At 50.8% G+C, this 21,459-nt stretch overlaps 3 protein-coding genes and 1 long non-coding RNA gene across 7 annotated transcripts; 2 read left to right on the top strand and 2 right to left on the bottom strand.

Moving 5' to 3' along the window:
* Positions 1 to 30: 30 nt before the first annotated feature.
* Positions 31 to 6,011, top strand: Tppp2 (tubulin polymerization-promoting protein family member 2; the record flags this gene model as incomplete). Its single annotated transcript, XM_013508575.1, is given in 4 exon segments — positions 31 to 221; positions 4,473 to 4,668; positions 4,874 to 5,027; positions 5,741 to 6,011. Coding segments are annotated over 3 exon segments (516 nt in total). The 3' UTR covers positions 5,930 to 6,011.
* Positions 274 to 3,416, bottom strand: LOC106147385. Its single transcript, XR_001232264.1, has 4 exons — positions 3,327 to 3,416; positions 2,756 to 2,845; positions 1,892 to 2,593; positions 274 to 794 (listed from the first exon to the last, which is right to left on the bottom strand). It is a non-coding gene; the product is annotated as an uncharacterized LOC106147385 (long non-coding RNA).
* A 1,164-nt stretch (positions 6,012 to 7,175) lies between the features above and the next one.
* On the bottom strand, positions 7,176 to 20,817 carry Rnase13 (ribonuclease, RNase A family, 13 (non-active)). Of its 3 annotated transcripts, XM_005412091.2 has the most exons (4): positions 18,992 to 20,817; positions 18,395 to 18,595; positions 8,892 to 8,982; positions 7,176 to 8,646 (listed from the first exon to the last, which is right to left on the bottom strand). In XM_005412091.2, exons 1-4 carry the CDS (start codon positions 18,998 to 19,000, stop codon positions 8,168 to 8,170), a joined length of 780 nt encoding a protein of 259 aa, XP_005412148.1. In that variant the 5' UTR covers positions 19,001 to 20,817; the 3' UTR covers positions 7,176 to 8,167. The 3 variants fall into 3 exon arrangements, with proteins under 3 accessions (XP_005412148.1, XP_005412151.1, XP_005412150.1); XM_005412094.2 differs by lacking the exon at positions 18,395 to 18,595; XM_005412093.2 differs by lacking the exons at positions 18,395 to 18,595; positions 18,992 to 20,817 and adding an exon at positions 14,910 to 15,357.
* Rnase7 (ribonuclease, RNase A family, 7) lies at positions 16,927 to 18,427 on the top strand. Of its 2 annotated transcripts, none has more exons than XM_013508574.1 (2): positions 16,927 to 17,476; positions 17,920 to 18,427. In XM_013508574.1, the coding sequence occupies exon 2, from the start codon at positions 17,960 to 17,962 to the stop codon at positions 18,425 to 18,427; it is 468 nt and encodes a 155-aa protein (XP_013364028.1). In that variant the 5' UTR covers positions 16,927 to 17,476; positions 17,920 to 17,959. The 2 variants fall into 2 exon arrangements, with proteins under 2 accessions (XP_013364028.1, XP_005412147.1); XM_005412090.2 differs by having other exon boundaries at positions 17,960 to 18,427.
* Positions 20,818 to 21,459: the final 642 nt, after the last annotated feature.

Consider the following 21,459-nt stretch of genomic DNA (forward strand, 5'->3'; position numbering starts at 1 on the left):
CCCCGCTGGGGAGCCCTCGCCCTCCCACAGCGCCGCCTCTTCCCGCGACCTAGGTCTGCCTGTCGCACCCCGGCCCCTTCCCCCGTCCCCAGACTCAGGGTGGGGGCGGCAGAGGGGAGACGCCCAAGGTACTGACACCCCACGATTCAACTTCGCGGGTCCGGAAACAATCTGGAGAAGGAGGAGGCGAAGCTCGGCGCCAAGAGGCTGGGGTCTCGCAGGTCAGCCCTGAGTGGGCTTGGGGGCGTCGAGGGCGTAGGAATTCCGACTCCCAGGCCCGGGGTCCGGGTACCTCCTGTGTGCCGCGTCCCGACGCCTGCTTTCCGCCTGCTCCCGAAGAAGTTGGACAACAGGAGGGGGGCGGGAACGCGGGGGGCCGCTATAAATAGAGAGCGCTGGCAGGCGTGGGGGGGGGAATAGCCCACAGGGACTCCCGGGTCAGGCCCAAGCCCGGGAGGGCGCGGGGAGGGGCCGGGGACCCCCCAGAGGGCTCTGACTCGGGGGTAAACAGGCGCGGGGGGCGGGGTTAACCCTGCGGGGGTAGGGTAGGGGCTTGGGGAGGACTCTGTGTCCCGGGCGGGGACCCAAGAGACCCTGTGGCTTCGGCTCTAACCCCTCCCAGGCCGGCCCAGAAAAGAAGGGCGAGACCGGCTCAGACTGGCTAGGTCGCCATGCCCAGGCGACGGTGTCTTTCGTGGTGACTAGGTGCGTTTGCCATCCTGGACTGCCACACTGTTGCACACGGCGATGCACACGGCGATGCACCCAGCTTGTGCCCCTCAGGGGAAGGGCCCCTGGAATGGGATGGTTGTTGTTAAAGCTGAGGGAATTCAAAGTTGTCTCTAGCAAAAGGACACCAGATCGAATTTCCTCCTACCTGCCCCCCTTTGAACTGCCCCTTCCCAGGACCATCCCCCCCCACCCCCCCTTCAGCCTGGTTCCTGAGTTGCCATTTCGGGGGCTGGGCGCCAGGCCAGTTGGGAACAATGGCCAATGGAACTCGAGCTGCCAACTGCAACACCAGCACAGATGGCTCCCCAAAGACCCCCAAATTGCCCTCCCTGCTCCTGCTTGGGAACCACCCTCCCTCCACCACCCGCACCCCCCCCATCCAAGGAACATCAATGCCCCTTTCATCCCCACTTGGCAGGTCTATTGGAAAGGAGGAGAGGCCAAACGGGAGGAGGGGACCCACAGCAGAACTGTGTAGGCTCAAACCAAACCTCCAGCAGCCCTCAATCTAGGAGATTTTCCCTATCCCCAGTGTGGAGTACCCGAGTTTCCCTCTGTCCCCTTCTGATCCCTCCCTTCATAACTATTTTCCAAGAAGCTGGTGCAGGAGCTAAGTGCTCTGGCTCTCAGCCGAGCCCCTCACCTCTCTGGCTGTGGGTTTAGCACAAGGAAAAGCCTGCTGGAATTAGGGTAGTGGCTGGAGGTGCCTAGGATAGGAGAGACCAGCGGCCCTAGAAGAACTGGGGGGAGAAAGAGAACCCAGAGAGAACTTTCACCTGCTTGCTTCTTTGATGTGTCTAAAGCAGGCTTACTAGGAGTGGGGGAGGGAAAGACGTGAAGGTTCCAGCATCTAAATTCGTCTCTGGGTCAGGATGACTCAGGGGGAACCTGATAAGGGGCCTACGCAGGGGCTTGGGGCAGGCAGGAGGTGGGAAATTTCCACTGAGATCTATTTGCTTCCTAGGCCTGGGGGTCCCCTCAGCCTGGTGCACACTGAAGCAAAGCTAATTCTGCCTTAGAAAAGGATTCTTTTCTGTTAGGGCAGCTCTGAGCAAGACCTGGGTGTAAGTGTCCCAGTAAGGACAATGAGTCCCCACCATCCTCACACTCTAGCACACATATACATACACTTTCTCAGAGCCAGCATTTCAAACTATACCTTCAACTAAACAGCAGTTGAAGCACCTGCTGTGTGTAATCCACTGTAAAGATGGCATGTGAAAAAGTGTGGAGTCTGGCCACACCCTCTCTAGATGTTTATGACCCAGTAGTCAAGGGAAGATGTAAACACAGAAAAGGTTAGGGGAAGTTATATAAAGATCAGTTGTTTGGAGAATAAGTCCTGAAGCAGTAGTTTCCCACTCCTTAAGTGGGACATCAGAGAATTCCATTTCCATACGAAGTAATGGTCTTCGTATCCCTCCAACGGAGAAAATGTATAAATTCAATTATTTCAAAGAATTTTCTGCAGTATTCTGATAATCACAATACATGTATATGTAGCAATACCTGTATATGCAAGGCACGTGATCTACTCAGTCTTTTGTGCACCTACAGGTTGCAGAGGTTGCTTGCAGTGCTTCAGAAGCCCTCGCCCCAGGTGCTGCAGCCCACAGCTTAAGAGCCATCACCTTACTGTAATTCAGAGGAGGAAAAGGCCTTTGTTTCTAGGAGGAATACCCAGAAAAAAGTGCAACCATGGGACATCTGAGTGGGAGAGAGGGGCATTCTATCCAGGCAAAGAGCATGCGGGAAAGTCTGGAGATAATACTACACAAGTTATATATATAGGGCTGGGGATTTGGCTCAGCGGCACAGCGTCTGCCCGGCAAGCGTGAGGTCTTGAGTTCGATTCCTGGTACTGGAAGAAAAACAAACAACAAAAAAACCCAAGTTATATGTATAATTAAAGTATAGCCACTGTGCACAAGGCACTTCTCACGTGTGTTCCCCCAGTGGTGTATCACGTGAAGCTGAGATATTTAGTGACCTGTGCAGAGCCACCCGCTAGTAAATGACATACCTGGTTTCCCCGCTCAGATTTGCCCCACTCCAAAGCTCTACTCTCTGCACTGCCAGCTTCTCAAGTGTGATCAGACCCTTATGGCTCCAGCTGGAGAATAATATAAATGAGAAGAGGGTGATGCATGGTGAAATAGCCTAGGCCTATGCAGGTCCTTGAATGCAAGACAAAAAGATTTGACAGTGAAAATCCATAATCTATTCTTTAGCCATACCATGTTCTTGAGCAGGAGCGATGAGGAGAAAATAGTTTTATGAACATTAATCTGATGAGAACAGGGTAATGGAGGTGGGTAACGGGGTAGGTAGGAGTGGTGTTTTAGACTTAGGAAAGAGGTCCTTTACAAGCCAGATCGCATGTGAAAAAGACTTGAATAAGGGAGGAAGTAATAAAAAGGGAAAAAAAAAGAATGGGTTTTTAAGATTAAAAAAGTTACAGAAACTGGTGACTGATTAGATGAAAGGGGGAGGGAAGTCACCAAACTAGTTGTTGTGTTTCTCTTCTAGGATCCGTGTCTCACCAGGGTGGGGGAAAAGGCCAAAGAGAGAAGCCCACGAGGAACATTTCTGACCTGCACAGAAACTTCTCTGGAGAATTTTCAGAGTCTGAGACTCACCTCACTCGGGCCATTTCACATGGACCGACATGGATCTGTGGCACTCAGGCCCCTGCATTCTCTGTTGGGCCCCACACAGGAAGCCCTTTAAAGTTCCGTTGAAGTTGATCTGCCAAAGCCAGTGAGATTCTCCATGCTGGTGACTGAACCTGAGCCTGGAGCTCAGGCAGAAGGGCAATGGATGGAAGCCAGCCTGTTTCCATTTATCCCACCTGCCATGGGATGACTGTTTGTAGTCCCCGCCTGCAAGTTCACATTGTAAAATCCTAATGCCCAAAGTGAAGATATGAGTCCTGAGCAGGTTTCCTGAGGACAGAAGCCTCAGGAAGAGGGTGGGTGGATAGGCCCAAAGGAGCTCTTTTGCCTCTTTGCTCAGGGGCAAAAGTTAGAATTCAGGACACAGTTAGAATTCATCGTGTGTGAAACAGCAACCCTCACCAGACACCAAATTGTTGATCACAGAACTGTCAGCCTCCAGAACCAGGAGAAATATCTGTTGTTCGTAAGCCATTTAATTTAAGATACTTTGCTGTATCTGCCTGGACAGACTGACACCTTTCCTGCGCTTTCCTTAGCTTTTATTGTGGGGCAGAGCATAACACAATTTGCCCAGGACACACAGGACTGGTAAATTGGATTGAAATGAGGAAGGGAGTTTATCTGGAGATCAGAAGGTTGTCAACTTGCTCAGTGCAGAATGAGAGGTAGACCAGAAGCCCTCCCTTGAAGACAAAGGTGTCCCTGGAGCCAGAAGTGATGTCACAAACACTGCTGAGCTTTCCTCCCTGCCCCTACCTGTCTCCTCATTGCCACACAGACTCCCCACCCAGCCAGCTCCTGCAGAGCTGCACACCCTTAGATACATAGGCAGGACAGAATCAGACACCACCCAGGCACTCCTCGGTAACAGAAGTGGTCGGGAAGGGGGAACTAGTCAGTATGTGAGCTCAACACTAGGATCCCTGGTGCTGGGAAGGGGTTACATGCTGTAGCTCCAGCCGATGGAACGGAGTGAAGGAAGGAAGGGAGAGAGCAACAGTAAGAAAGAAATTGTTCCTGTGTCTGGCTTTGTCTAACCCACCCCCATCCCCTCACCCTCAGGCTCTCCCCGATTCCAGCTGACCATGGCATCAGAAGCAGAGAAAACATTCCATCGATTTGCTGCCTTCGGGGACTCGGCCAGCAGTGGCGCTGAGATAAACAACAAGAACTTCTCCAAGCTGTGTAAAGACTGTGACATCATGGACGGCAAGGCAGTCACCTCAAATTCTGTGGACATCGTGTTCAGCAAAGTGAAGTAAGGCCTCTGGGGGTTTGGGGGCAGCAAAGGTTCCTGTGTGGAGCAACTGCAGAGCGCCTTCCAAGCACCTGTGGATGCCTGGCTCTTGCTCTCTCTGTCCTAGAGACTTTCCATAATAGGATAGATGAGACCACATCAGAGAAAGGGAAAGGTCTGACCTCGGGAAACAATGATTCAAATTCTTGTATTTCTAAATGGCCAGGGCCAAAAATGCCCGAACCATCACATTTCAGCAATTCCAAGAAGCAATGAAGGAACTAGGCCAGATGCGGTTCAAGGGGAAGAACCCAGATGAAGCCCTGCAGGAAATTTTTAAACTCATGGAGGGCAAGGAACCAGCCACCACTGGTGTCACTGTGAGTGCAGTTCTTCACCCTGCTCTTGACCCCACTTCTCCAAGTCCCTGCTGCCCCATCAGCCCTTCCTCCAATGTCACAAACCCCACCAACAGTGGAACTGCAGGAGCTGGGGCAGAAGGCCTGTGGTGCACCATAGGTGCCAGAGCGGACTTAGAGACCACGTGGTCACCCAGAAGAGATGAAACCATAGCCCCGAGAGGGGCAGTCACTTGTCCAAGATGCAGAGCAGTTTGAGGAGGCTGTGCCAAGATGCACCCCTGGCTGCAGTGTAGCTATTTTAATAGAATTTAAACTCATTCCCAAGTCTCCAGTGTCTGAGCCAGGTGTGTAGGGCTTGGTGAGTGTGGGGTGACATCAGCGTAGGAGACTTGGTACCTAATCCCCAGTCCTCCTCTGCTCCTTAAGTTTAACCTAAGACCTCCTGCCTCTCACCCATCCTCCGCATAACTGCCCCATCATACAAAAAGGTCTTTCTATTCTGCACGTTGGGTTTGGGTGGGAAATCCTCTGGCAGCAGTGTAGAGGCATCCGCCCTCCCTCCCCACACATGGCACATGTTCCCACTCAGGATTTGCTAGAGCTGCTCATCCGGCCCCAGGGAAGCAGCACCAGGCTGAGGCAGAGGAGGGCCTCCAGGTCCTTGTTCTGAGGGCCTAAGGCCATCTTTGGGGAAGGGATAAAAGGGCTTGAGCCTGTCCTCTGGCTTGCAGAAACCAACAACAGCGGGTGCAGTGGACCGCCTGACGGACACCAGTAAGTACACGGGCAGCCACAAGGAGCGCTTTGACGAGAGCGGCAAGGGCAAGGGCATCGCGGGACGGGAAGACAAGGCTGACAGCTCGGGCTACGTGAGCGGCTACAAGGGTGCTGGCACCTATGATAAGAAGAGCAGCAAGTAGGCAGGAGCTGTGTCTTCGCCCGCTAATCTCCTGCCACCAAGGGCATGAGGCAACAATAAACATCTGTGTGTGCAACAGTTAATGAGTTTGGTCTGAGGAGAGCAGGGAGAAAGTGGATCCTTGGTAGAAGGGGAGAAGAGAAAGCCTGAAGAGTCAGCTATGTACCCGTGACCTTGCTTAATTAACCTCGTGCTTACCAGTCAAGGGTAGCATTTCCCTAAGAGCACATCTGAGGAACATATTTGGAAATAAGAGATGAACCAGATGTAGAGGTAAGCCAGCATGGTGGCACATGCCTATAATCCCAGTATTCAGGAGACTGAGGCAGGAGGATCCCCTTGAGTTCCATGGCAGCCTGGGAACTCACTACATAGTGAGTTCAAGACTAATCTGAACTACATAGTGAGACCCTGTCTCAAAAAACCAAATCAGATGTGGAGGCACATCATTGACTTCCAGTTCTCCTGCCTCCCAAAGTAGAGTAGCAATCTATCTATCTATCTTTCTTTCTTTCGTTGTTTTTTTTTTTTTTTTGACAGGGTCTCACTCACTATGTAGTACAGGCTGGTCTTGAACTCCAAGCAATCCTACTGCATGTGCCACCATGCCCAGCAGCAATTTCTGATTTGACATATTGTGACCCAGATAGCACATTTAGATCCTTTCCTGTGCCTTGACTGTCCGCATCTGCTGCAGTTCTGGCTTTGCTGTGGAAGAAGTGGAAGTCAGGCTGGGTAGCCGGGCTCCTATTACACCTTTGTTCTTGTTCTAGAGTGAGGGAGGGGGCCTCAATCCATTTTCAATCCCCAGCCCAGAACTGCATTGTACCCACTCCATCTCCATTACGTTACCTGTGGAACAGAAGACCTCTGTGACAGCTGAGGTCTGCCGGGGGAAATCAGAATAAAAATAAGGAATTAAACTGGGCCTGGTGGCCCAGGAGGATCACCGTGAGTTCAAGGCTAGCCTGGGCTACATAGTGGATTCAAGGCCAGTTTGAACTACATAGTAAAACCCTGTCTACAAACAAACAAACAAACAAGGAATTAGAACTGAACTGAGTCAAATGTATTTTTAACTTTTTATTTTGAAATGATTACAGATTCACAAAAAGTTGTTAAAAAAAAATAGTAGAGCAGTGTTACCCTTCCCCCAGTTTGCCCTAATGGTTCTATGCTTTTTTGTTTTGTTTTTGTTTTTTTTTTTTGAGGCAGTTGAGACAGGGTCTAGCTAAGTTGCTAAATTGCCCAGAAACGTTCAGTCTTCCTGCCTCAGCCTCCCAGGGTTCTGAGATTTTAGGCATATACCACCATGCTTGGCACAATAACTCTATCTTAACTGAGGTATGGTTTTTAAAGTTTATATAAGTGGGGGTGGGGAAATAGCTCAGTAGTAGAGCACTTGTCCACCTTGTGTGACACCTTAGGTTTGATCCCCAGCACCACCAAAAAATCTTCACATGGCTGGAGCTAGGCCTACCTTATCCACAGCTTTGTCAGTGGCAGACCTTGGAGTTTGGACAATTTTGGGAGGATCTCCTAGAAGGAAAGGGATGCAGGAACCTTGGTGGGAGTGGGAGAGAGAAGATAACTTCCAGTTGGCCCAGGTGAAAAGGACTGCAGGAAGAGCCTGGAAAAAGAAGGCAGGTGCCCAAGCAGTTGTAAGTGTGGGTGAGAGCATTGGCTCCATGGTAGGGGGTGAGGAAATGACAGGTGACATGAACAGGGAAAAATATGCTGGAGACTGAGGGGCTGTAGGGGAGGCTGAAGTGGGTCTGAGGCCCTCGGAGGCTCCTGTAGCTGCAGATACTCCTGTGTGGGGTTGTGAGTGGAGGAAGGGGAAGTAGGGAGGGAAGTGGGCGAGATGGAGATGAGAAGCATGGGGGTGGTACCGGAGCTGGACGCCTGTTGCTATGGTGTGAGCTGGAGGCCTGGGCCTCCATCCAGGAGTCAGGATCTGGCCCAGCGCAGCAACAGGCACTGCCAAGTGGACACAGCCAGCTTCTTGGGTGGGTTTTACTGTCACTGGGAGAGGGACAGTGGGAGTGGTGGGGGTGGTGAACTGGTAAACAAATTGGAAAGGACACAGAAGACAGTACAGCTTTCCAATGGCCAAAGCCCTGGGCATTTTCCTACCTGCCTAGTCTCTGGGCCCTGCTTACTTGGAAGTCAGGGAGGAAGGCTTATTGCAGGAATCAAGAGTTTCAGAAATGGGAACAAGGTAGGGATAGTTTGGAAATTAAAATTTGTCATAGACACTGATGATACCTATTGGGTCACCTTTATATCTGTGGGAGCAGAGCAGATAGAGCCTTTGATCAGACATGTAGGTGTTGTAGAAGCAGCTGGTGGATGGCTGTTCAGATGCCAGGACGCAGACTGTGAGAGAAAGGGCCCTCTGAGTAAGTGTGCAGTATGCATTATAGACATCACAGTAGTAGTCAGTATAATTGCAGAGTTGCCGGACTTCCTTCCAGGGGGAATGTAGCACATAATGGATCTTTGGGCAAAACCAGTCTTGCCTTCTGCCCCTCACATAGGCCATAAATCCGTTACAGTAGCCCTGGAAACCCTCTGAGAACTCAGACTTGGGTTGGTCAATGTGTAACTTGCGGAAGTCTACGGCGTCAGGATGCATCTTGAAGTCTATGACCAGAGCTGGCCCTAGAACAAGCTGCAGGAAGAGGAGCTGGGCCACCACAGGTGCCATTCCTCCTGCTGGCAGAGTTAAGGTAGCTGGAGTCAGGGTGGGCCCCAGGTGGCTGTATGCCACCCCAGAGCCCACAGCATTTCTCAACCTTCCCCATGTGCCCTCCTTACCATCGAGAGTTGGCCAATCCCTCAGACTCATCCCTCAAGTCCTTACACCCCAGAGAAAGAAGGCCCCTGTCCAAAGCCACCCAGATCGATCAGCCACCCACAGCCATCCCCATCCCTGGTCCGCTGTGGCGTCTCAATCTCACCCAGTCCGTGAGCTGCAACACTTGCAGAATAAGAAATCCAGCTGGTCCTCGGGTGAGAGACACTTCCCAGTTGTCTACCCCAACACCCTTTCTGGTAAAGAAAAAAAAGGTAGAAAAAAATAGAAGGAACAGGCTGAGGTGACAATTCTCAGGCCGCTCTGGAAGCTCTGGAAAGCCCAGAGCTGAAGACAGCGCGGTGGGGGCAGGGATGCTTCTTGCCTGAGGCAAACAACGGCCTAGCCTTGAGTGGCACTGAAGGTTTCTGGGCAAAGACTAGTCTGGGAGGAAGAAGTGTCCCCTGAACTTGAGCAGCCCCTATGCTGAGGGGGTTGGATAGGTGGGAGGAAAGAGACATTGCTGTCTGATCTTCTCCTCTCTGGTGTCTTTAGAACACTTAGTTCCAACTCACTTGCCAAAAATCCCTAAGTCCCTGGGCTTTCTTTGATGTTTGCTCTGGCGCATCAGCCCTGCTCCCACAGCAAGGTGGGAAAAAAATGCTGTCAGGTTTCTGAAGAACTAGGTGTTTCTTATTCCTGACCCTCAGAGAACAGAGGCTGCACCACTCACAGGAGCTCAGGAGGCCGTGTGTGTGCATAGGGGCCTCCCACCAAAGTGCCAGGCCGAGGCCAGGTGTGTTGGCACACACCCAGCACTCAGAAGCCAGAGGCAGGAAGATTGCTGGGAGTTCCAGGCCAGCCTGGGCTGGATAGTGAGCTCAAGGCCTGCCTGAACTGCATAGCCAGACCCCGTCTCAAAACACCAAACAAACAAAACAAAAAGTACAAGGCTGAGACTCAAGGACCCTCATGGCCTCTATTAACAATCTTGCTCCTGTCACATCACTGTTCCTCACCTGTGACGCGGGCCCTGGCAGTCAGCACTCCTGGCAGTCTGTGCGCACTCACTCAGGCTTAGCAACTGGACCCACTGTATAACCTTGACATGAGGGACCTGACCTTCAGCCTGAGCCTGCCCTGATCAGACTCCCATGGTTAGCTAGTCTTTGGGTAATTTGCCATGCTGGCGAGAGAGCCAGGCTCCTGGTTCTCTTCTTCTTCCAACTATGAACTATCTGCTCCTTCAGCAGAGCCAGAGCCAGCTCCCGTCCTTGGCTTCCGTGAGCCTCGCAGCCCTGTCTCATGTCGCAGTGCTCTCTACATTTTGGGCTGTTAAAAGTGCCTTTTAACCTCCACCTGCAGGACAGGGAGTCCAAAGGCAGAAAGAACAGTGGAGTTCCCTGTTTGGCCCCTCATCCACAGCACCCCTACATTGGCTTTTCTGACAGTACAAGCTATAGTCCAAAAATGAATCCATAAAAAAAAGAAAAACCCATCCTCTTCACAACTTCTCCTCCTGTACTGCCTGTCTCAGTCTCTTTGGTGTTATGGTTTAGATCTAAAATATCTTCCCAAGCCCTCACATGTTCAGAGGTGGAGTACTTGAAAGGTGTTTGGGCTCTGAGATCATTGTGCACATCAGTGGATTCATTTGTTGCCGGGTTGCTGGGTGCGTGTGCCCGGTTGGGGCTTGGTTGGAGCCGGGTCACCGTGAGTGGGGGATGACTCGGAAGCATCTGTGCCCGTTCTTGTCCCAGGTCCCTCCCTTTTCTCTCTATTTCCTGGCAGCTGTGAGTGAGCAGCTCTCCTCCACCCTGCCCCTCATCATGCTGTTTCTGCCTTGGGCCAGCTCACCATGGACTGAATCCTCCCAAATCATGAGCAAATTAAATCTTCTTTAAGCTGTGGGTGTTGGGTGAGTATCATGTCCCAGTGATGAGAAAGTGGACAGATACACTCAGTTACCTGTACCCAAAACCTGAGAGTGAGTCTAAGTTCTTCCATGCCCTTGACCCCTATTGCAAGAGTCAGGACTGCCTGGTCGATAAGATCCAGGCTTTTGAGTGAAATAGACCAGAAACTGAATCCTAGCTTTGTAGCATCCGTGCTGTGGGTCATCCATCTAAGTTCACTAAGCCACCATACATTTCACTTCTCTGTCCTCTCAGGAGGACAGTGTTTTATGTGTCGTGGCAGTGTCCACAGTCGTCAAGGTGTGTATCAAGAGCGGCGAGCCCAGTGCCTCACCTATGGTGAGTACGCAGTTCATGACTATGAACCCTCTGCCACGAAGCCCCGACAGTCTTCACTGAAACTTTCTCAGATGCATCCCTCCCATTCCTGTTTCTTCTGCTCAGGCCCTCCTCTGTCCTGGACACACCTACTCCCCAACTTCAGGGATGCCCAATGCAAATATATCTTTCCTGCAAGTGTCAGACTAAAAATGTAGTCTCTTCTGTGGCCCAATATTCCGTAGCAGCCCCAGCCCACCTCCACGCCCTTACTCCTACTGTCCCCTCTACCCGTAATGTGGCCAACCCCCTCCCTCTCCCTCCATCAGTCCCACAGGCCCCATTTCAGAAGTCCAGGCTTGGAATGACCTCCCCTGGGAACTGCACACCCAAGCAAGGGAGGACAAAGCCCACGGGAGCAGGCGGCTCATCCGTTCTCTCAGGCTGCTCGACGATACAACACAAGTGGGAGCCGTGCAAGCCTGTGCCTGAACCTGGCTGACTGAGGCCTTTTGAGGAAGCCACACACAGAGGCTATGGCCCTGCCTGGAGTTGTGCTGCCTCAACCCCCAAGGCTGCACTTCCCTGAGAGGAGAAAGAGGCTTTCTGCACCTCTTGGTCTTCCTCGTTCTTCATTGCCTGCCCACATTACCACTCTCCAGCGGCCACCACCCACCTCTGCCTTCAGGATTACAGAACCTGAAGATACATGACGGAGCTCAGGACTTCGCACTGCGTGACCCGCTGCCCTTCTGTTTCCCCTCCTTCAGGTGGGATAGGACCCTCCTTACCTCCTGCAGCTGCATGCATAAAATCAGACGGCAGATGCGAAAGTGCTTTTTCATTATTAAATAATATGTAAGTGGATAACTAGCTGGACGCAGTCTCCTAAATTCTGCACTAACTCACTTTTGACATTTGCAAAGCCTCATTTAGTCTCTAAACAATCCTGGTGGTGGCACCCCCAACCCCAACCTCATGCCTGCTCCACCCATCCAGAGCACTTCCGAACTTCTGACCTAGAATTCATCTCCTAAGCTTTTGACTACACTGAGATAATTTTAAAAGTAGCCAGGTATCTGAAAGTCACACTGAAAAATGTGGGTTATATCCGTAATTCAGTGGGAAAGTTATACATAAAGATACATGTTACAAAGTCACAGGCACAGGTCCAGGGGTGATGCTGAGTGCAGAGAGGTACTGATACATGGAATCGCTTCACCCATTCTGACATCCTGCTCGTGGTTTTATATGCTCCCTAAGCCTGAGATTTGTGGACTTGCTCCCCATTACTCTGGGCTTTGCATATACAAGAACCACCCTAAAAACAACAAAACTAAGTTCTGGAGAGATGGTAGCTTGCCCCAGGTCCTGTGTGAAATTCAGTGGTTCTCAACCAGGAGCAACTGGGCAACGTCTGGAGAGCACTTGTGTGTCGTAGCTGGAAGTTGCTACTGGCACAAGGCCAGGGACAGTGTTAAAAACCCTACACTGCACTAGGAGCTCCACAACAAAGAACTGTCCAGCCCAAGATATAAATAATGCTGAGATTGAGAAGTCCTGGTCTGATTAATGAGATAGTCAAACTTCCTTACAAGAGAGACTGACTTGTATCTCATGTTTTTGTTTTTGTTATGGTACTAGGAATTCATGTGCAGTGTCTCCATATGCTAGGCAAGCACTCTATCCCTGATCCGTATCTCCATTCCTTTTTATTTTGAGACAAGGCCTGGATAAGTTACCCAGACTAGCCTCAAACTTGCCTTCCTTCTGCCTCAGCCTCCCAAGTAGCTGGTATTTCAGGCATGCACTACCACGATGGTTTAAGTTATGCATTTGAAAGTGCTGGTATGAAAAAAAGAAAAAAAAAAGAAAGTGTTGGTAAACATACAAAACCTGGAAGTGTTTTTTGTTAAACCAATTTTTATTGTAATGGTGCTGGTTCTTCTGCCATCAAAAGGAGTACCGATAGTTCAACACTGATATAATAAGTTTGATTTATTTTTCATACAAGAGGACCCTCTGAGCTGGGCATGGTGGTACACACCTGTAATCTCGGTACTCTAGGAGGCCGAAGCAGGACAATCACAGTCCTGTCAAGCATAGTTTTGACAACTTATTGAGACCTTGTCTCAAAATAAAAAAAATAAAAGGGCTGGGGCTATTGCTCAGTGAGAAGGCCCTGGATCCAATCTCCATTAGCTCCCCCCATAAAAAAGAAGACTTTCTGCCTGTAAATCTCAGTACATTTTGTCCCTCCCTCTATGACAGTAAGCATCTGTAGAACACTGGCTAGACACAAGCGCAGGGGTGATTTCCTACAATTCCAGGGAACTCCCAAGGTTCTGCCCAGGGGGCTCAGCATGATTTCTTGAGCTTGCTTTTTGCCCCGTCCAACTCAAGTCGATCAAACGTTCCACCTGGTCACAGACAGTCCTAGGCTGTCCTTAAACCCAAGGGACGGCTTGAGCCTTTGCAGCCTTTTTGTTCCATCCTGCTCCTGTTCGAGATACAAAAGGAGTGTGACAGGGGCTTCCAGCCTTCTATGAGCTGACAGTCTTAGCTGGAGGGAAAAAATCAATATATCTGAAAAAATAATAGTTCAAAGCAGAAAATAATATTTCTGGAAGACAGTAAATGTTATAGGAAGATACAGGCGAGAAAGTTCTCTCTGAATTGAGAGGGTCAGGGAAAATTCCCTGGGGGAGAGGGGTGCTCATTCTGGGGCCTCTGGATGAGCCTCTTGGGGCAGTTGGGAGAGGAGACAGAGGATTATGATAGTCTGTTTGAGGAAAGGGAGAAACCAGGCTAGCCGTTTCCGAGGTGCTAAGTGGGATAAGATCAAAGACAAAGGCAGAAAGATGGTTTAGCTAGATGGCCGCAGCCTGGGCCTCCGGCTAAGGAACCTGTGCTCCACTCAGTCCATAGCGAGTGTGGAAAGCTGGCAAGGGCTTCTGAGACAGGGTGACCTGGCGAAGCCTCTCACCCCACACCAGGCCCTTCTCCCCTGCATCCCAGCTTGGGAGCCAAGGATTCCAGCTTTCTGTTTTGGAGTTGGCCTCCTCCAAACCCGCAGCTGTTCCAGGAAAGGTCATGGGAATTCAAAGGCCTGAATCGAAGCCCGTGTCTGACCCAAACTTGCTGTGTGTTTCACTTTCCCCACATGCAGAAACGGGCCCATTACCCTTGTTTACGCAAGGATCAACAAAATTAGGATAACAGAACTTGGATCTGCTCCTGCTCTGAGGAAAATTCACTCTCTCCTGGGTTTTTGCTGGTATCCGGAGGCTGTGCGGAACTCCGGAAGAGAGAGCCAGGCAGGGAGCCAGGCCAGGCTCCTCCCTCCTCTCCCTCCCGGCCAGAGGAAGCCGCAGCTGTTGTCCTGCGGGGAACACCGGCAGAGGTCCACCTGGCACTGCGGGGATGTACACACACACACACGCACACACACACCGCACACACACCGCACACACACCGCACACACACACACACACACACACACACACACACACACACGCACGCACGGGGCTGATGCGAGTGTGGCAGCAGAGGAGGAAGGAAGCCTGGTGGAGGTTGGGCTGCCTCGCCTCGTGTCCTCTCTCCCACCATTTTGCCTCTGCTTTCCTTTTCTCGGTCTTCCTTCTCCTGCTGCAAGGCTGCCTGACCAGTCCTCCGTCTGAGGTCTGCCTCCTCCTGTTCTCCCTGGCCCTGATTCCTTCCTCCATCTTTTCCTTTTGCCCACAAGTGGAGTGAGGGGAAAAGAGTAAAATCCTACCAAGCACAAAGACAAGCAGCTCATGTGGAGAGTTCAGGCAAATAAACACAATTACGTTCCTTACCCAGATAATTGTGGCCAGAGGTTTGAGCCTGAATTGCACAGATGGTAGGTTCAACTCTGCCACTTCAGTTTTCATATGCAAACCTCAACTTTCTTTCCCTTTCCCACTGACCTGAGACAGCAAGGCCTTGTTTATTTCATCTGCACACAGCACTAAGCAGCCTTCTGGAGCGTCTAGCATAACGAAGTTGCAGGGCAAAGCAGGATAATTATAAGGAGAGGAAAACACAAGCGCAGGGGGCAGTTCAGTTCGTGATTTGGAAAGACCTCACTCCGGGAGAATGGGAACTGGACAGAGCCTGGGCTGGGAATTCAAATGAGCCCTGGAAGCCTCCTACCCCTCCTCCCAACACAGCCTCCACCCGGGGGGTGGAGGGTGAGAAGGGGCTCCTCTCGCCTGAGTTGATCTGCTTTAAAATGTGGATTTTATCCACAAGCCTGAGGGTTTCCACAGCAGCAGGGTAATAGTTCTCCGTCTAGAAGGTCCGCCTTTAAAGGTAAGCACCTTAACAAAGAAATAAAGGGCAGCCCCCACGGTCAGGGCCTCTCCAGGGACAGCCCCAGAGCCTGAGGCCTGAACCACCTTCTTCTTGATTCTCTTTTGCCATCTAGTGGTGTTTCCCATCTACAACACTACCGTTCCTTCCAGAAGCCGCCCTCACCCACACCTGCTCTCCCTCCGCAAACACCATCTCCCTCTGGCCTCACAACAAACACCCCATCAACTACCTCACGCAAAGCCTGACCTCCAAGGGCAGCACACAAACCTTGTGATCAGGAAGGTTACAATCCACAGGGCGGCTAGGTTGAAACAGACAGGTCCATTACGCCTCTGCTCAGAGTAAAAGCCACAGTCCTCTGTCTGTCTCTCTGTGTCCTCTCCCCTCCTCTCTTCTCCTCTCCTCTCTTCTTTTCTTCTCCTCCCTTCCTCTCCTCCCTCTCTCCCTCTTTCTCTAGTGCGGATTGAACCCAGGGCCTTTGGACTAAGCTACATCTTCTTTTTTATTTTTAAGACAAGCTCTTGCTAAATCACTAAGTTGGGCTCAGACTTGGAATCCTCCTGAATTGGCCTCCCAGAACCCTGGGATGACAGGTGTGCACCACCATGCCAGGGCACCACAGCCCTTCTAAAAGTCCTACTGCTTCTGTGGCTCAATTTCTGATCCCTGTCTGAACCACTCCTTCACTTTCTGGTCACCTTCCTGCTCCAGCACCCAGGGCATCTGGAGCTTTAGAGCCTTTACAGTGTTGTTCTCAGGCCTGGAACATTCCTCCTCCAGACAAGTAGAAGTTCACTGTTTCTTCTTCAAGTCTCTATTTCTGCCCTCAATGATCCTACCTTTTTTTTTTTTTAAAGACAAGGTCTCACTGTGTATTTCAGGCTGGCCTTGAACTCGCTATGCAGCCCAGCCTGTCCCAAAACTCAGGTTGAGCCTCCTGCCTCAGCCTCCCAAGTGCTAGGATTACAGGTATGCACCACTATGCCAGGTGACCCTACTTAAAAATTACTGCCCACCAACCTCTATCCTATCTTTTTCTTTAGCAATTATCACTTTAGGCAAAATATATCTATATTTACTGTCTTTCCCCCATGGAATATAAACTCTACAAAGGTAGAGATTTATGTCTCTTGATTCACAGATATATCCCAAGTACACCAGCATATAGTAGGTGCTTAATTAATATTTGTTGAACCTGAGATTCTGAGTTCACGTACTACTTATAGGTGAATTTTAAATACAAAAATAACACCTCTGTTTCTAATTTACACAGTGATGTTTCTCTGCCTGAGTTTGTCAGTTTGCCCACATATCATACTCCAACCTCACAGGGGCCCCCAGAGCACTGCCCCAGGCTGTCACCACGATGAGAAGCAGGTGAAGGGAGGCTGGGCAGGGTGTTAAGAGGACACCACCAACAGTGTTTCAAACGTGCAGTTACACAATGGTCCAGTTTTACAACTTCCGTAGAGTAGGGAGGGAAGAGTTGGAATGAGATGTGTTGGGCGCTTTTCCTGGTAGGACCAGGTGCAGGTGACCCTCCTCGGCACCTGAAGCTGGAGAGCCCAGAGAGACAAATCATCTTGGAACAGCTGGGCTGTTGGGGATGGTACTGGGCATCGTGACTGTGATGATTCATCCTCTTCCCTTGTCTCCTCCATCTCCGCCAAAAGATAAGCAGTACACCTCAACGACAGAAAACTCCACACATTCATTTTCTAGGCTGTTCTGTCCATACATCTTGTTAGAGAAAAAGTAATCCTCAAAACCACAGTGATTGGCTGTTCTTAAATATCAGAGGTGTATTTAGGAGGAGAACAATGACAGCTCCCCCTGAAGTTCATCTGGGTTGACCCCTGGGTCGGGTGCTTTACTAAAAGCCATTAAAAGCATGTGAACGGGGCCCACATGCAGTGAGGCCTGAATGTGAGGGTCCAAGCTTCCTCATTGCTGAACACCTTTAGGCAGTTGACTGGCTCCATAGGCATCCGCTTACTGGGGCCATGTAGGTGGAGAGGCGTGGGCCTGATTCATTTCCTGATAGAAACAGCATGGCCCAGGCCAGCCCTTAAGGAGTCAGGCAGCGAGCAGAGGCCTTTAGAGATCTGACGGCTCAGCAAGGGTGGCTACATCTTCAGTCCCCTAAACGGGAGTCACAGCGTGAAGACTAAACAAGAAGGTGAGGCTTGCGGCAAGATACGCTGAGGGGAAAGAGTAGAGGATAGGATGGGTTCTGACCATCTGTACAGTCGGATGAGTAGGAAGGCAAAAGAGGGCCTCGATCTAGGGGGACAGCACACCAGGGGAAGGACAGCATCCAGAGAGCACAGTGGCATTGAGGATGGAGATACAAAACGAGAACAAAGCTGGGACACGGAAAATGAGCACAGGGGTATGAGGCATAAGCACAGGGACAAGGGACGGGGAGGAGACAGAATGGCAAGAGATGGGATATAAGGTCAGGACAACGGGGTCACAGTAGACGTGGGCATGGAGGGAGAGGAGATGAGACACCAAGCGAGGGAGGCGGGAGGTAGTAGGGTGGGGAGAGCATGATTAGCCCTGATGAGCAGGTGTATAAAGGCAGTTTCTCAACTAAACACCTGCACTATCTGCCCCCAGTAACCCCATCCCTCCTTCCTGACCACCGTCCCTAAAACAGATGGCACGAGCAGGAGCAAGATGCTTCTCCCTGCTGCTCCTGCTGCTGGCGCTGTGGGTGGCAGAGCTCCCAGTCAGTGCCAAGCCCAAATGCATGACCCCAGCTCAGTGGTTTCAAACTCAGCACGTGCAGCCCAAACCTCAAGCCTGCAACTCGGCCATGGGCCACATCAGCCAGTACACAAAGCGCTGCAAACCCCTCAACACCTTCCTGCACACGTCCTTCTCCAGCGTGGCTGCCACCTGCCTGACCCCCAGCAAAACCTGCAAGAATGGCCAGAAAAACTGCCACCAGAGCCCAAAGCCTGTGTCCCTGACCGTGTGTAAGCACACCACAGGGCAGTACCCCAACTGCAGGTACAAAGAGACGCACCTCAACGCATCTTACATAGTGGCCTGTGACCCTCCCCAGAAAAAGGACTCTGGGGAATCCCACCTGCTTCCCGTGCACCTGGACGAAGTTATTTAGGTTTCCAGGCTCCCTTCTTCCTGGACTGCATCTCACTCCTCCTCCTGGCGTCTGCCTCCCTCCTCCTTCTCCACCCAGATGTACTCTTGCCTCATCTCTTGAACTCTTCCTGGTGCAGCTCTGTGGAGAGGCCAAGACGAAGCTGGTGCTGACACGGTAGGCTGAGCTCTAAAAAAAGACATTGTCTTTCACCATTTTGTTGCTGCTTCCCCCACGCGAAGCTCATCCCCCAGATTGGAGCCAAGCAAATGCAGAGCCTTGGCTTCCCCTGACGTGCTTCGAACACCTCTTCCCTGCCGCACTGCACCATAGCAGCATAGCAAGGGGAGGCCGTGAATGGAGAAGACGGTCGCAGAACGTAAGGCAGCCCTGACTCCATCCTAAAGCAGAGGTCTCCCCAGCCCTGATGTGATGAGGTAACCTGTGGGGGAGAGATGGCCAGAAGGAAGAAAAACCGAACAAAGAAATGCCACATCCTGTTGACAGAGCACTTGATGCTTTTCACAACACACCTACCGGCATCCTCTAATCTCCCAGGAGACAGATGTGACTGAGGTGACTTACCTTCTTCATGGCTGAGGAATTTGAGATTTCAGGAAGATCAGTCGGTTGCAGAGCCCACTAGCAGAATCTGGACTTGAAAATGAGTGGACTTAGTCTGCACACAGCACTACGCTACCAGCCGGGCAAGAAAGCGACCAGAGCCGGGACAAGAGAAGTAGGCAAGAGTTCACCCGGGAAGAAATACACCCCGGGGCTCATCAAGCCTGTCACACCATGTTGGCTGCAATAAAGGTCATTACCTCTCTAGCCAGGAAACTTTTTATGAGGTGTCTGGGGAACCTTAATTCATCCGCTCCCTTTCTAATTGCTCCTCCTTCTTCTCTAGCTGGCTACTCTTCTGGCCTGGGCCCTGGGCCTCTGTCTGGCTGGATCCCCTCGGCCTGAAGGCAGAGGGTGAGAGGCGTGTCCTAGGATCACATTTCCCTTGACCTTAAGGGACTTTCGTGGCCCAGAGGCTGCTTGTCACAAACAGACTGGTGGAGCTGCCACTGCTTCCTTCCTTGAGATAAGGATCACCCTGCCTCAGTGCTTCCCCGGCTGTCCGCACTGGCAGTGTGCCCAGGCCCCAGGGGCTGAGATGTGGAAAGGCCCTCTCTCTGTCCCCCTGGGCTGAAGACAGCACCTCTCCCTCTGGTGAGTAGAGCAGGAAAAGCTTCAGTATTTTATCTGCTGAATCCTGACAGCCCCTCTCTGTTGCCTGTAGCCCTGGTGTCACCCGCCCCTCCTCTCTTCCTTTATCTCAGTCTGAAATGACTTGAACTGCATCCCATGCCCACCCTACCTCCCACCCAAACATGTTAGACCTTCCCACACTTGTTGAAGGTGCGACTTGACTTGTCCCTCCCCTATCCCAGCACCTTCATTCCTAACCAGGGTCTGATAAGCTTTGGAGCCAGACAGAATTGAGTACAAATCCTGGCTCAGTCATTCCTCTCCGTGACTTTAAACAAATTACCGCCCCTTTCTGTAGGTCTGTTCCGCAAAGTAAAGTGGGAATAATGTTACCTACAGACAACATTACAGGAGATTTAGAAATGACATTTATGAAGCGCTGTCAGAAGCTCTGTCAGGGATGGCTCGTGCCATCTGTTTTAGGGACGGTGGTCAGGAAGGAGGGATGGGGTTACTGGGGCAGGGTGTTGTGGCATATGACTGTAATCCCAGCACTCTGGGAAGCTAAGGATCACAAATCCAAATCCAGCATGGGCAACCTAGCAATTTAATGAGACCCTCTCTTAAAATTAAAAATAAAAAGGGCTGGAATATAGCTTAACGCAAAGGCAATGGATCCAATTCCCAGTAAAAGAAGGAGAAGTTGAAAAAGAAGGCACAGCAACAGCAGTGGCTGCTAGTAGGTGTTGGATAATGGCCACCAGAATGGTGGTAGTAGCAACAGCTGCCTTTGACAAGCAGCAGACCAAGCAGACATCCAGCATAGCTCCTGGAGAGCTTGTTCTCCTACAGTAATGCTCATGAGTGGGCTGAAGGATAAACGGGCAGGCAAGGGTCCTGCTCTGTGAGACGGGGGTTTGAGAGGATAAAGGGAGAAGGGCAGAGAAAGGGTGATCAAAAGAAAGGCTGCAGGGGGCTGGGGATTTAGCTCAGCGGCAAAGCGCCTGCCTGGCAAGCGGAAGGTCGTGAGTTCGGTTCCTGGTACCGGAGAAAAACCCAAAAAAAAAAAAAAGAAAGGCGGCAGAACACTGGACAATTTGTACAGAGTGGGAGGCAAGTAAGTTGATGAGCTGCTAGTCAACTGAGTGCAAACAGCACCATTTCCTGAAAATAGAACATTTCCATCACGAAGTGGGCTTCTAGGATACTTACCCAAAGTTGTAATTTATTTTTGTGCTTCTGTGGTCACCATATTATATGTTTGCCTTCCTATAAATAGATGATTTTTAACTAAGGTGCATAGGAAAGAAGGTACTTGGGGACACCTGGGCTTTTCTTCACTTTATTCTGTCTTTTTTTCCAGTACAGGGAATCGAACTCACGACCTTGCACTTGCCCGGCAGGCGCCAGACTGCTGAGCTAAATCCCCAGCCCCTCACTTTATTCTTTCTAAAACACTTTGTATTTTATATTCTTTTTCTCTTTAATGCTTGGCTCTAACGCAGGACCTGACATATGTTAAACAGGTGCTCTACCACTAAACTACAAACGCAGCTGCTATTTGCTTTTTTCGTTGTTATTTTTTGTGGGTTGTTTTGCTTTGTTTTGTTTTTGAGACAAGGTCTCACTATGTAGTCTAGGGTGATCTTGAACTCACAGTGATCCTCCTGCCTCAGCCTCCTGAGTGCTGAGATTACTGGTGTGTGCCACCATACTCACCTGCTCTTTGTGTTCTTTATTGATGATTTTTCTTAGGTATATTATGGTTTTGGAGATACATCTTCTTCACAAAATCATAAAGTGGATAAAATCATGCTTTTAATGCATCCTCCAGAAATCAAATGACGTTCCAAATA

Source organism: Chinchilla lanigera, unplaced genomic scaffold (genome assembly GCF_000276665.1).
Source record: "Chinchilla lanigera isolate Chin_1 unplaced genomic scaffold, ChiLan1.0 scaffold00149, whole genome shotgun sequence".
Classification (NCBI taxonomy): domain Eukaryota; kingdom Metazoa; phylum Chordata; class Mammalia; order Rodentia; family Chinchillidae; genus Chinchilla; species Chinchilla lanigera.

Bases quoted from the DNA above. Each gene is read 5' to 3' on its own strand.
- Rnase7 (XM_013508574.1), top strand. From the start codon at position 17,960: ATGGCACGAGCAGGAGCAAGATGCTTCTCCCTGCTGCTCCTGCTGCTG.
- Rnase13 (XM_005412091.2), bottom strand. The intron at 8,983-18,394 runs GTGGGATTCCCC...TTTCTTTACCAG, and splicing joins TCCAGGTGCACGGGAAGCAG to AAAGGGTGTTGGGGTAGACA. The intron at 8,647-8,891 runs GTGAGATTGAGA...TAACTCTGCCAG, and splicing joins TGTTGCAGCTCACGGACTGG to CAGGAGGAATGGCACCTGTG.